The 12,017-nt window shown below is 42.1% G+C and overlaps 1 protein-coding gene across 2 annotated transcripts in view; it reads right to left on the reverse strand.

The window, feature by feature from the left end:
- Positions 1-4,054: 4,054 nt before the first annotated feature.
- The window catches only part of LOC139277560 (transcription elongation factor A protein 1-like), a 42,571-nt gene continuing 34,608 nt past the window's right edge, over positions 4,055-12,017 (reverse strand). For both annotated transcript variants that reach the window (XM_070896181.1, XM_070896183.1), the window contains exons 9-10: positions 9,121-9,192; positions 4,055-4,757 (exon numbers count right to left, since the gene is read on the reverse strand). In XM_070896181.1, coding sequence (XP_070752282.1) covers positions 4,749-4,757; positions 9,121-9,192 — 81 coding nt within the window. In that variant the 3' untranslated portion in view covers positions 4,055-4,748. The remainder of the gene's footprint in view (positions 4,758-9,120; positions 9,193-12,017) is intronic.

Here is a 12,017-nt window from a genome sequence, read left to right on the forward strand (position 1 = left end):
ACAAGCTGAATTTAAGGAGCTAGGAGTTAAATTAAAAAGTAGGACCTCAAAGGTAGTAATCTCAGGATTGGTACCAGTGCCACATGCTAGTCAGAGTAAAAATAGGATAGGCAAGATGAATATGTGGCTTGAGGAATGGTGCAAGAGGGATTCAAATTCCTGGGACATTGGAACCGGTTCTGGAGGAGGTGGGACCAGTACAAACCAGATGGTCTGCACCTGGGCAGGACCGGATCCGATGTCCTGGGGAAGTGTTTGTTAGTGCTGTTGGGGAGGGTTTAAACTAATATGGCAGGGGGATGGGAATCTATGCAGGGAGACAGAGGGAAGTACAATGGGGGCAGAAGCAAAAGGTAGAAAGGAGATGAGGAAAAGTGGAGGGCAGAGAAATCAAAGTCAAAAATCAAAAAGGGCCACATTACAACATAATTCTAAAAGGGCAAAGAGTGTTAAAAAAAACAAGCCTGACGCTCTGTCTCTCAATGCGAGGAGCATTCGTAAGGTGGATCAATTGACTGCGCAGATAGCTGTTAACTGATATGATGTAATTGGGATTACGGAGACATAGCTCCAGGGTGATCAAGGCTGGGAACTTAACATCCGGGGGTATTCAATATTCAGGAAGGATAGACAGAAATGAAAAGAAGGTGGGGTAGCGTTGCTGGTTAAAGAGGAGATTAACGCAATAGTAAGGAAGGTCATTAGCTTGGATGATGTGGAATCTGTATGGGTAGAGCTGCAGAACATCAAAGGGCAGAAAACACTAGTGGGAGTTGTGTACAGGCCACCAAACAGTAGTAGTGAGGTTGGGGATGGCATCAAACAGGAAATTAGGGATGCGTGTAATAAAGGTACAGCAGTTATCATGGGTGACTTTAATCTACATATAGATTGGGCTAACCAAACTGGTAGCAATATGGTGGAGGAGGATTTCCTGGATTATATAAGAGATGGTTCTCTAGACCAATATATCGAGGAACCAACTAGAAAGCTGGCCATCCTAGACTGAGTCTTGTGTAATGAGAGGATAAATTAGCAATCTTGTTGTGCGGGGCCCCTTGGGAAAGAGTGACCATAATATGGTAGAATTCTTCATTAAGATGGAGAGTGACAGTTAATTCAGAGACTAGGGTCCTGAACTTAAAGAAAGGTAACTTCGATGGTATGAGACGTGAATTGGCTAGGATAGAATGGCGAATGATACTTAAAGGGTTAACGGTGGATAGGCAATGGCAAACATTTAAAGATCACATGGATGAACTTCAACAATTGTACATCCGTATCTGGCGTAAAAATAAAACGGTTAAGGTTGCTCAACCGTGGCTAACAAGGGAAATTAGGGATAGTGTTAAATCCAAGGAAGAGGCATATAAAATCAGCAAGAAAAAGTAGCAAACCTGAGAACTGGGAGAAATTTAGAATTCAGCAGAGGACAAAGGGTTTAATTAGAAGGGGGAAATAGAGCATGAGAGTAAGCTTGCAGGGAACATAAAAACTGACTGCAAAAGCTTCTATAGATATGTGAAGAGAAAAAGATTAGTGAAGACAAATGGAGGTCCCTTGCAGTTAGAATCAGGTGAATTTATAATGGGGAATAAAGAAATGGCAGACCAATTGAACAAATACTTTGGTTCTGTCTTCACTAAGGAAGACAGAAATAACCTTCTGTAAATACTAGGGGACTGAGGGTCTAGCGAGAAGGAGGAACTGAAGGAAATTCTTATTAATCAGGAAATTGTGTTTGGGAAATTGATGGGATTGAAGGCCGATAAATCCCCAGAGCCTGATAGTCTGCATCCCAGAGTACTTAAGGGAGTGGCCTGAGAAATAGTGGATGCATTGGTGGTCATTTTCCAACAGACTGGTGGGGAAAATGTTGGAATCAATTATTAAAGATGTAATAGCAGCACATTTGGAAAGCAGTGACAGGATCGGTCGAAGTCAGCATGGATTTATGAAAGGGAAATCATGCTTGACAAATCTTCTAGAATTGTTTGAGGATGTAACTAGTAGAGTGGACAGGGGAAAACCAGTGGATGTGGTGTATTTGGACTTCCAAAAGGTCTTTGACAAGGTCCCACCAAGAGATTAGGGTGCAAAATTGAAGCACATGGTATTGGGGGTAATGTATTGATGGGGATAGAGAACTGGTTGGCAGACAGGAAGCCAAGAGTAGGAATAAACGGGTCCTTTTCAGAATGGCAGGCAGTGACTAGTGGGGTACCACAAGGTTCAGTGCTGGGACCCCAGCTATTTACAATATACATTAATGATTTAGACAAAGGAATTGAATGCAGTATCTCCAACTTTGCAGATGACACTAAGCTGGGTGGCAGTGAGAGCTGTGTGGAGGATGCTAAGAGGCTGCAGGGTGACTTGGACAGATTAGGTGAGTTGGCAAATACATGGCAGATGCAGTATAATGTAGATAATCGTGAGGTTATCCACTCTGGTGGCAAAACAGGAAGGCAGATTATCTGAATGGTGACAGATTAGGAAAAGGGGAGGTGCAAAGAGACCTGGGTGTCATGGTACATCAGTCATTGAAAGTTGGCATGCCAGTACAGCAGGCGGTGACGAAGGCAAATGGCATTGTTGGCCTTCATAGCGAGAGGATTTGAGTATAGGAACAGGGAGGTCTTACTGCAGTTGTACAAGGCCTTGGTGAGGCCACACCTTAAATATTGTGTACAGTTTTGGTCTCCTAATCGGAGAGAGGACATTCTTGCTATTGAGGCAGTGCAGCAAAGGTTCACCAGACTGATTCCCGGGATGGCAGGACTGATATGAAGACTGGATCGACTAGACTTATATTCACTGGAATTTAGAAGAATGAGAGGGGATCTCATAGAAACATAAAATTCTGACAGGATTGGACTGGTTAGATACAGGAAGAATGTTCCCGGTGTTGGGGAAATCCAGAACCAGGGGTCACAGTCTAACGATAAGGGGGAAGCCATTTAGGACCAAGATGAGGAGAAACTTCTTCACTCAGAGTTGTTAACCTGTGGAATTCCCTACCGAAGAGAGTTGTTGAGGCCAGTTTGTTAGATATATTCAAAAGGAAGTTAGATGTGGCCCTTACAGCAAAGGATATGGAGAGAAAGCAGGAATGGGGTACTGAAGATGCATGATCAGCCATGATCATATTGAATGGTGGTGCAGGCTCGAAGGGCCGAATGGCCTACTCCTGCACCTATTTTCTATGTTTCTTAGAGAATGTTGGTACTCAGGAATGAGAGAACTTAGGTTGTTCAGATATATAAAAAAATCCCAGTGCATCTGCTGACCTGAATTTCTGGTATAAACTGCTAATTTCTATAACTTCATTGCACTTTGTTTACCCTTCCATTCGATCTTTCCAAACTGTATAAACTGCAACAAAATAATCTAGGCAAAGGTTCTAGAAGCAACAATTTAGGGAACTGTAGCATAGTGGTTATGTTACTGGACTAGTAATCCAGAGGCCTGGACATGGACACGATCCAGGGACACGAGTTCAAATCCCACCACAGCAATTGGGTAATTTAAAATCAATTTTAAAATAAAAACAGAATATAAAAACTCGCATCATTAATGGGGATCATGCAACTACCGGATTGTCCATCTGGTTTACTAATGTCCTTTAGGGAAGGAAATCTGCCATCCTTCCCCAGTCTAGCCTACATGCAACTACAGACCCACATTAATGTTGTTGATTCTTAACCGCCCTCTGAATAGGCCTAGCAAGCCACTGAAGGCAGATAACCACCACCTTCTCAAGGGCAATTAGGGATGGGCAATAAAAGCTGGCTTTCCCAGCGACGCCCATATCCCGTGAATGAAAAAAAATTGCAATCACCAAAGGAAAAGTCTTAATAAAAAAGAACTTCAAGAGAATTGGACATGTGAACTCAAAACCTAAAGCCGAAAGTACAATTCTGAAAGCAACTGCTCTTGAATAAGAATCAGTTGCTAAAATGAATAGAACAGAGCTTGAAGGAATAGTACTTGAAGTCAGAGGAGTCATAGGAGTCATTGGGATACAGTGAATCATCCCATCATACATCAAATGTTCTTGTTGTAGGCTAGTTTTAATAGTTAGGGTGTGAGGAGAACTACTGAAGAAAGTTAATCTGCTTCAACATGAGTTATGGCATTTTCTTTTACAATAAGTAACAATTACATCCAGCATCCCCAAAAATATTTAGTGAATATTTCTAAAGTACATTTCACAATTGATATAAAGTTTCTTACTGGTAACATCAACTACACTAAACACAGTTGTGGAAATTGTGGCAACTATTTATGTAACTAAATCATTTTCTATTGAGAAGTTTTTACAACTTCAGTACAAAAATGAGAAAATGTAAAAAGAAATAGAAAAATTTACAAATATGGAACCAACAGGTTGCTGTGAACAATCACATTTTAATTAAAAAATGATCTCTTGACAGATCCATCTCATACTAGTAATGGCATTTTATTATCGAAACCTAAATTATATAAAGAAGTCTTAAAACACATTGAAGTGAAATGTAACTTGCCGTACCATACAATGCATTAATTAACAAAGACTCTTAATTAGAGTACCTGTATAATTTTAGAATACTTAGTTTCAAAGGAGTATACTTGCATCAAAGATTATTTACTTTACAACAATATATGTAACAAAATGTGAGATTTAATATACATGATGATCCTTTATAATTTAGAAATTTCATTTACTGGTCCAAGTGGGTCTCCAACAGTGGTCTTCTGAATATTTATTAACAGAACTGGAAAAAAAAGATCATTGTTAGATACTGCTTTGCTGTAAGGTCATTAATAAACTCATTATATACAATACCAGATTAAGATAGCATCATTAAAAAAGTAAAATATGTATCTTAGTAAAAGTCTAGTGTACAGTGCAGACCTCCTGCAAGACGTCTGTTTAACTCTTCACCATCATGCTTCATTGCACTTAAATTTATTCCAATATATAATTTTTGTTTTGTTTCCCTGATTGTTAAGATCGACCAATCAAACCTCTAGCCCCAACTCATCCCATCAGAAGGAAGCAATCTCATGTTTTGATCAATAAATACCACCTCCTTTGCTGTTCTTATCACTTTCATGGGCTTAGCCCAGAATAATGAAATATAGTACTTAAATAAATGAGTAAATTTCCAGCTCGCAATCTGCTACAGGGCTTGAACACCAATTGCTCACATCTCTATTCCTGGTATTTGCCTGCTTATTTAAACAAGCCTTATGCAGCAAACGAGCTTCAAGTTCTTTATATGCTTACTTCAACTTTACTTTATTTGTTGAATCAAATCCAGCTAGCACCAGAGGAGCAGGTATCCTGGTGTAGCAAAGTCAGAGTTGGTGAGGTGGTGCAGGACATCAGAGAGCAGCTCTGGTTCAGATGGAAAATGAGCAGAGAAATTATCTGACTCAAGCACAGCATGAGAAATAGCACAGATGTCAAGCACCCATCTATGACCCGACAACCATCTTAAAAGTTCTCTCAAATGCTTTTTACAATCATTCCTGACATTGAGAGCACTGAGCATTTTAAAAGAACTTAAAGCCAGTTCTCACCACATTCACGTTTTCTCTGCTCCTCTTCTACCAGTTCTGGCCTCTTGCACCTTTCCCAACCTCTAGCTCACCCACATCCTAATGCCTTTCTCTCCCACTACGCCTTACAACCTTTTCCTCTCGTAGTCTGATGATCAACAGCTTTCCCAAGAATCATAACCACACATGAAACTGAAGCTAACCTTACAATTAAAAATAAATCCAGCCGAGAAGGGAAAGACGTCCTGCACCATGGAGCCACTGCATCCGCCATCACCAACCCACAGCTACACACAAAAACATTCAATTCCAACACACCCCAACAGCTGCTCATCTTGCACTCTACCCACACTACTGGACCACAAATTCACCTGCTTACCCCACCCCGAAATCATTTCCGTCCTTAACTAAATCTATCATTTTTGTAAAGAAATTCTAAATAATTTTCTTTTAATTTAAAACAAGGTTTCAAATCACAGCTTTTCTCCGCCAAACCCACATTTAACAAACTCCATGGCCCCGATATTTATGGCGAAGCGTGGAGTGTGCGGAGAAAACCTGGCAAGGCTGAGAATGCAGAGGCCCTGCCATATTTAATGGGAGGAGCATTATAATTTTTTCTTCTGTTTCCCGTCTGGCAGCCGGCCAAATTGACAGGCTGGCCAAATGGCAAAACCAGCGGCAGGTGGTCGCAGCTGAGGATCCTTGGGGATAGGAGGGGGAGGGAATGAGAGATGGCGAAGGAATTAGAAATCTGGGCTTTAGGGACGGGGAGGTCGCAATAGGCAGAGGAGAGGGCGGAGGATTCCTCGAGGACCCAGGGGGAGTACTCCTGCTCCTCTTGGTCCACAAGGAGTGCTGTAAAAGGCACTTACCTTCTTGAGCCAGAAGTCCCTGCCTCCCTTTCACTACCAGGTTTCCCAAACCCTGGGAAACCCGTGCAGCAACTGGTTAAATTAGGCTCCTAATTGCACTGTGGGAGCCGGATTTAAATACGTTAATGAAGTGTCCCGCTTCTTGAGAGTGGGACACTTGTACAACACAAAACCTGCCTCCCTAAAAACATCTATGGGTGCTATGCAGTGGATTGGGGATACATTTTTCACATCTCCCGCAACCCCTGACACTCTCCCGACCATCATGGGGGTATTAATATCGAGGCTTGTATGTGTAAGAATGGTATAACCCAATCTGAATCCTCCCAAGAATGTACTCTCATCATTCATCCTGCTTATAAGATATCACGGCCAAGAATCCGAGCCGTTCAAAAACGGGCACGCATGGGACACAGGAATCAATCCTTGCCTCTGGATAGGCCCAGGATGTGTACTATTGAGTCTCGGGTCTCATCATCATTGAGCCAGTGAAGAAGATCGGGCCGCCAGCAGCAGCCCTCAGGGCAGTCCTTAAAGGAGACTGGGAAGAGGGGCGACCAGGAAGGGTGGATAACAGTGAACGGGAAGGGTGGGTAGTGCTTGACAGTGATTGGGGAGCGGAGAGGCGTGGGGCCGAGATGCCTATTATTTGCCCATACCAATATGGCGAGCAGCACACTTCTGGCTTGTAATAAGCTTGTGCAGCGCCATCCAATTTCTAACTGTCAAACATCTCTCCTCCCCCCCACCACCACCACCACATGACAGGCTGCATAAACTCACATAATTCATTCACTACCTACATTTATAATTAAGTTGCTTCTCAATCCATATATTTACAACTTTAAAAAATTCATGCATCAATGTACTATATAAATCAAATCAATTAACTTCCTGGCTAATTACAATCAAATCGCTCACTTTTTTTCCAAAGCAACTCAACAGGATGTCAAGTAGTATTATAAAAACGATATGCCTAGTGCACTACAAGTGCTACATTCAAACACTGTGCCACAGGTTAAAGTATAAAGAAACAGAGGGGTAAGACTTCTCAACTGCTGGCCACCCGTTCCTTGCCTGCAAAGCGGGTGAGCAGCAGTTAACAGTATGCTGGGGACCTTGTGCACCGATTTACCCACTTGAATCAACTTTCAGGCAGGTCTTTAAATGGGCGCCTTGCACTCCCGTCCAAATAGATTTGTAAATCGGGGTTCTACACCTGCTGTCAGAGCCCAATCGCAACTTTCAATGAGAAATGGGCAAGGGATTCTTTCAATGAGAAGTGGTACATGCCAGTTCCACATTCTTCAAGGCCTAACTGGTGAACCTTAAAAGGGCGGTTGTGAGTTCGCTCCCAAAAGATACTATTTTGGGGTGGGGCTATGAAGTGCATGAGTGCTCCTCTGGGCCCTACAAAATTATTTTGACCTATTCACTTTCCCACCATCAGGCCTTACCAGTCGGCTGACTGGCTGATTTTCCAAAGCAGCACGAGCTGCAGATGGATACCTGCTTTGTGCCAACAGCTCGATGACCAAATATTACAAGTCTGAACTAGAAAGTGGTTCAGGTCTCACGACTGCAGCACTGAGCTGATATCACACACAACCCTAAAGCGTCCCCCAGAAATTCTCCAGGAACACAAAGTAGTGGAGCCAGAATTTCAGCAGCATCTTAACTGACCCTTGTATGAAGCCTCCCAATGTTAACTTATCAACCGAACTTTGTAACCTTGAAAGGGACAAACACGGACTCTTTAGCAGGCGACATGGTATAATCTACAATCCTCCAGTTTATCGTACAAAGCGTTTTGGGAGATTCGCTAGTTTCTAATAAAACTGTCTTGGTGTAGCATGTATCCGGTACACTTTTAAAAAAAAACAAAGAATCTGGATTCTGCAGAGTGGGTGCCAGAAATTTGGAAGGAGCTAGAATTGCCCTCTAATTGGCTTCAGGAGTTTATATGCTGCTACAATTACCTGGATGCCCATTTTGACCATTTCTCCACAGGAAGTACTCAAGCAGTAGCCTTAAAGGGACAGACCAGGTCATCCACTTTAACTGCTACATTCCACACTACGTGTGCAACACCATGGGAGATTTGATTTTCATAATGTTTTAAACTTTTCATATCTGAAATATTTTCTAAATACTAAGAGTATTTCTCTTTAACAAGGGTCACAAGACCCTTGACCTAAACCGAAGGCTGTCGAGTAGCATAAATAGCTTTAAATTTGTAAAACCTGTCAAACCTTATTCTCCAATTTAAAAAAACATTGGTTTCTCCTCCTCTTCCCCCCCCCCCTGCCCCTCTTGACAGCGGCAACATTAGTTTAAGGTACTGAACCATGGGCACCAGCAGCCCTCTATTACCCACCTGTGGTTATTCTTCATGTTTCAGATTAGATAGAATGCCAGCAGGCCACTCCACCATGAGACATCACAATAGGTATGCACTTTCTACTAGGGGTTCTTGGATAGCAGGAACCTTGACTGACATTTTAAGCAGGGTTCCAAGGTCGATTTTAGTGCCCACCCAGCTGAGATCAGCTACCTCAGTACAGATGGTACCTGGCTCCCTTCTAGTATAGCACAATACTATGGCAGCGAGTGACCCACTGGGAGAGCTCTAATGAAACATTATAAGTGCCGTTCCATGCATTTCACAAAATTACTTAACGACAATATGAAAATGTACCTTCCATCTGTTGCCACATTCATTGCAAAAAACAAATGTAGTCATGGGTTCATCAGCACTCCGTGTTTGAACCTGGAGAAAGATGAGAAAAGATACATCAAAAATGGCCTTTTTCATAAAAGGGCAATACAAGTGGTAAAATTGATGAGATCAAATCAGTTTCTACTTGTCAAAGATGTGAATTGCAATCCCCACAGCAAGTCTACTTTATTAACTCATTTTGAAGGATTCCATTTTAATCCTGGGTCACTGGAAGCAGAACTTATCAAAAACAGAAATCACACTGCTCTGCGGGGATCTTGCCGCCTTAACAGCAAATGGATTACTCTAAGGCCTACATAGACAAGAATGAATTGAAAGAAAAAATATTTACATTTGCAAAATATGTACCAGAATTTTATTCAACTTTAAGTGGACTTTTATTTACAAATACTAACAGAATATTTTTTTTTAATTCGTTCCTGGGATGTGCAAGGGTGGCATCGGTGGCAAGGCCAGCATTTATTGCCCATCACTAATTGCCCTCGAGAAGATGTCGGTGAGCCGTCTTCTTGAACCGCTGCAGTCCGTGTGGTGAAGGTACTCCAAAGTGCTGTTGAGGACTTCCAGGATTTTGGTCCAGTGACTATGAAGGAACAGCGATATATTTCCAAGTCAGGGTGGTATGTGACTTGGAGGGGAACTTGCATCCAGCACTTGCACCTTCTGCCCTTGTCCTTCTAGGTGGTAGAGGTCGTGGGTTTGGGAGATGATGTCAAAGAAGCCGTGGCAAGTTGCTGCAGTGCATCTTATAGATGATACATACTGCTGCCACGATGTGCCGGTGATGGAGGGAGTGAACGTTTAAGGTGGTGGATAGGGTGCCAATCAAGCTTTGTCCTGGATAATGTCGAGCTTCTTAAGTGTTGTTGGAGCTCCATTCATCCAGGCAAATGGAGAGAATTCCATCACACTCCTGACTTGTGCCTTGTAAATGGTGGAAATGCTTTGGGGAGTCAGGTGGTGAGTCACTCCCCGCAGAATACCCAGCCTCTGACCTGTTCTTGTAGCCACAGTATTTATATGGCCGGTCCACTTAAGTTTCTGGTCAATGATGACCCACCAGAATGATGATGTTGGGGGATGTGGCGATGGCAATGCCGTTGAATGTCATGGGGTGGTGGTTAAACGTTCTCTTGTTTTAGCAAATCTACCACTGCTTCTCCAGAAAAAGTGTGCAGTTCAATTCAAATATTTTTCTTTAAATATTTTAGTAATAGTCTAATGCTGATCTTGTTTTTAAAAAAAATGAAAATTAAAACAGTTTGAAAGCAGACCTGTAAATAAATTACAAACTAAAAATAGGACATGGCTCATGTGTTTAGTCAAAGATTTGCACAGAAATTACAACACAGAAACAGGCCCAACGAGTTTACTCTCCACATGAGCAAATAGTCCTAACCACATTTACCCACACTGTTTTCAACTCCCTTTCTTTCATGTTTGAGTAACAAACTGAAATTCTGGTTAATAACCAAACAATATTACACTGCAATTATCTTTGATATCTACAGTATTGGATCAATAAGTTTTACTTGTATAGCATTTTATTTTTTATAGCAAAACTTTAAAAATATATTGTTCTAAAAATTGGGCATCAATACTACCACTTGTGATTAGTTATGTGCTTTCTTGATTTACTTTTTACTGGAAGTCTTTAAAGGATCAACTCAGTGATCCCAGTTAATCAATCATAGATATTTACAGCACAGAAGGAGGCTTTTTCGGCCCAGTGTGTCCATGCCGGCATGCAAAGAGCTATCCAGCCTAATCCTAGTTTCGAGCTCTTGGTCTGTAGCCTTGTAGGTTACGGCAATTCAAGTGTACATCCAAGTACTTTTAAAATGCTATGAAGGTTTCTGCCTCTACCACCCTTTTAGGCAGCGAGTTCCAGACCCCCACCACCCTCTGGGTGAAAGAAATTCTCCTCAAATCCCCTCTAAACCTCCTAACAATTACTTTAAATCTATGCACCCTGGTTATTGACCCCTCTGCGAAGGGAAATAGGTCCTTCCAATCCACTCTATCTAGGCCCCTCATAATTTTATACACCTCAATTAGGTCTCCCCTCAGCTTCCTGTGTTCCAAAGAAAACCCTAGCCTATCCAATCTTCCCTCATAGATAAAATTCTTCAGTCCGGGCAACATCCTCATAAATCTCCTCTGTACCCTTCTCTAGTGCAATCACATCTTTCCTGGAATGTGGTGACCACAACTGCACGCAGTACTCTAGCCGAGACCTAACTAGTGTTTTATCATCAGCATATCATCAAAGGCAGTTTCTCAGAATCGAGCATAACCTCCCTGCTCTTGTATTCTATGCCTTAGCTAATAAAGGCAACTATCCCGTATGCCTTCTTAACGACCTTATCTACCTGTCCTGCTACCTTCAGGGATCTTGGACATGCACTCCAAGGTACCTCTGTTCCGCTACACTTCTCAGTGTCCTACCATTTATTATGTATTCCTTTGACTTGTTAGACGTCCCCAAATGCATTACCTCACACTTCTCTGGATTGAATTCCATTTGCCACTGTTCTGCCCACCTGACCAGTCTAATGATATCTTCCTGCAGTCTACAGCTTTCTTCTTCATTATCAACATGACCAATTTTTGTATCATCTGCAAATTTCTTAATCGTACCCTCTACATTCAAGTCCAAATCATTGATATACACTTCAAAAAGCAAGAAATCTAGTACTGAGCCCTGCGGAACCCCACTGGAAACAACCTTCCAGTCACAAAAACACCCTTTGCTTTCTGCCTCTGAGCCAGTTTTGGATCCAACTTGCTGTTTCCAGCGGGGTTCCGCAGGGCTCAGTACTAGATTTCTTGCTTTTTGCCATGGATCCCATGGG

This window comes from Pristiophorus japonicus, chromosome 12 (genome assembly GCF_044704955.1).
Source record: "Pristiophorus japonicus isolate sPriJap1 chromosome 12, sPriJap1.hap1, whole genome shotgun sequence".
Taxonomy (NCBI): Eukaryota; Metazoa; Chordata; class Chondrichthyes; family Pristiophoridae; genus Pristiophorus; species Pristiophorus japonicus.